Source organism: Halyomorpha halys, unplaced genomic scaffold (assembly GCF_000696795.3).
Source record: "Halyomorpha halys isolate HHAL.00 unplaced genomic scaffold, Hhal_1.1 Scaffold356.1, whole genome shotgun sequence".
NCBI lineage: Eukaryota > Metazoa > Arthropoda > Insecta > Hemiptera > Pentatomidae > Halyomorpha > Halyomorpha halys.
This window is the reverse complement of record NW_027111799.1, coordinates 367,819-368,731: the sequence shown is the minus strand read 5'-3', so window position 1 is coordinate 368,731 and position 913 is coordinate 367,819. Positions and strand designations below refer to the sequence as shown.

Sequence of the window (913 nt, the reverse complement as noted above, 5' to 3'; positions counted from 1 at the left end):
TATATATATTTAATTTGACCTCATCTATACATATACATATACTTTATTGAATCATTTAACTTACCTGTATTCCGCTCCCCAGCCTTTGACAAAAGACATACGAATAGTACACATACGTGTCAATTGGTAGACTGCTTCGAAACCTTGACCTACTGACTGCGAGAGCAATGCAGCAAATTCTTGGTTGTTAAAAATTTTTAGATTACATCCTAAAAATTACATTACTATAAGTAAAATATAACTGAGGTACATTATAACAAGATGAATAATATGGTTATTAAAATTTACTGAAGGCTAACTTTAAGGTTAAGTCAAACAACAGTAAATTCTAGAGTTAAATAAAAAAGTAAAAACTATTTCATAATTTCATACTTTATACAAAATAATTATAAACTATTTCAATGAAATATTCAAATGCATAAATGGGTTATTGTAGGGTTTGTCGCAACACTAAACTGTTCGACATAACAGTTTCATGCTCCATATTAGCTAGGCAGGAAGACAGTCGGTGACAGTCAGAATAAAGGTACAAAATAGTAAACAATCTATTTAATGTTAACCAACATTTCGCTACACTTTAAAGGGCTCTGTCACGGCCAAATGAACAAGATACAAACAATGTAAGATGTGAAAAGAAAATTAGAATAAATATACCAATATAGTAAAAAAAAAAATTATACAAAAATATTATAATCATATAATGTACACAAAAATGATGTCATGTTTTGCTATTTATTACTCTAGTTCTATACTACAATTCCATCACACATGACTGTACCTAATTAATAAATTAAAAAAATAATTAGTTCTCTATTTATTTATATTCCCTTAACTTAATTTTTTTTTTCTTTGTTTTCAACAATTTTATTTTTATTTGACTATTTTTATATACTTATCCTAATTTTCAAGTCAC

General features: G+C 26.7%; 1 protein-coding gene across 2 annotated transcripts in view; it reads right to left on the bottom strand.

The window, feature by feature from the left end:
- The window catches only part of Smox (Smad on X), a 22,185-nt gene that overhangs the window by 5,600 nt on the left and 15,672 nt on the right, over positions 1–913 (bottom strand). For both annotated transcript variants that reach the window (XM_014422110.3, XM_014422111.3), the window contains exon 8: positions 65–209. In XM_014422110.3, coding sequence (XP_014277596.1) covers positions 65–209 — 145 coding nt within the window. The remainder of the gene's footprint in view (positions 1–64; positions 210–913) is intronic.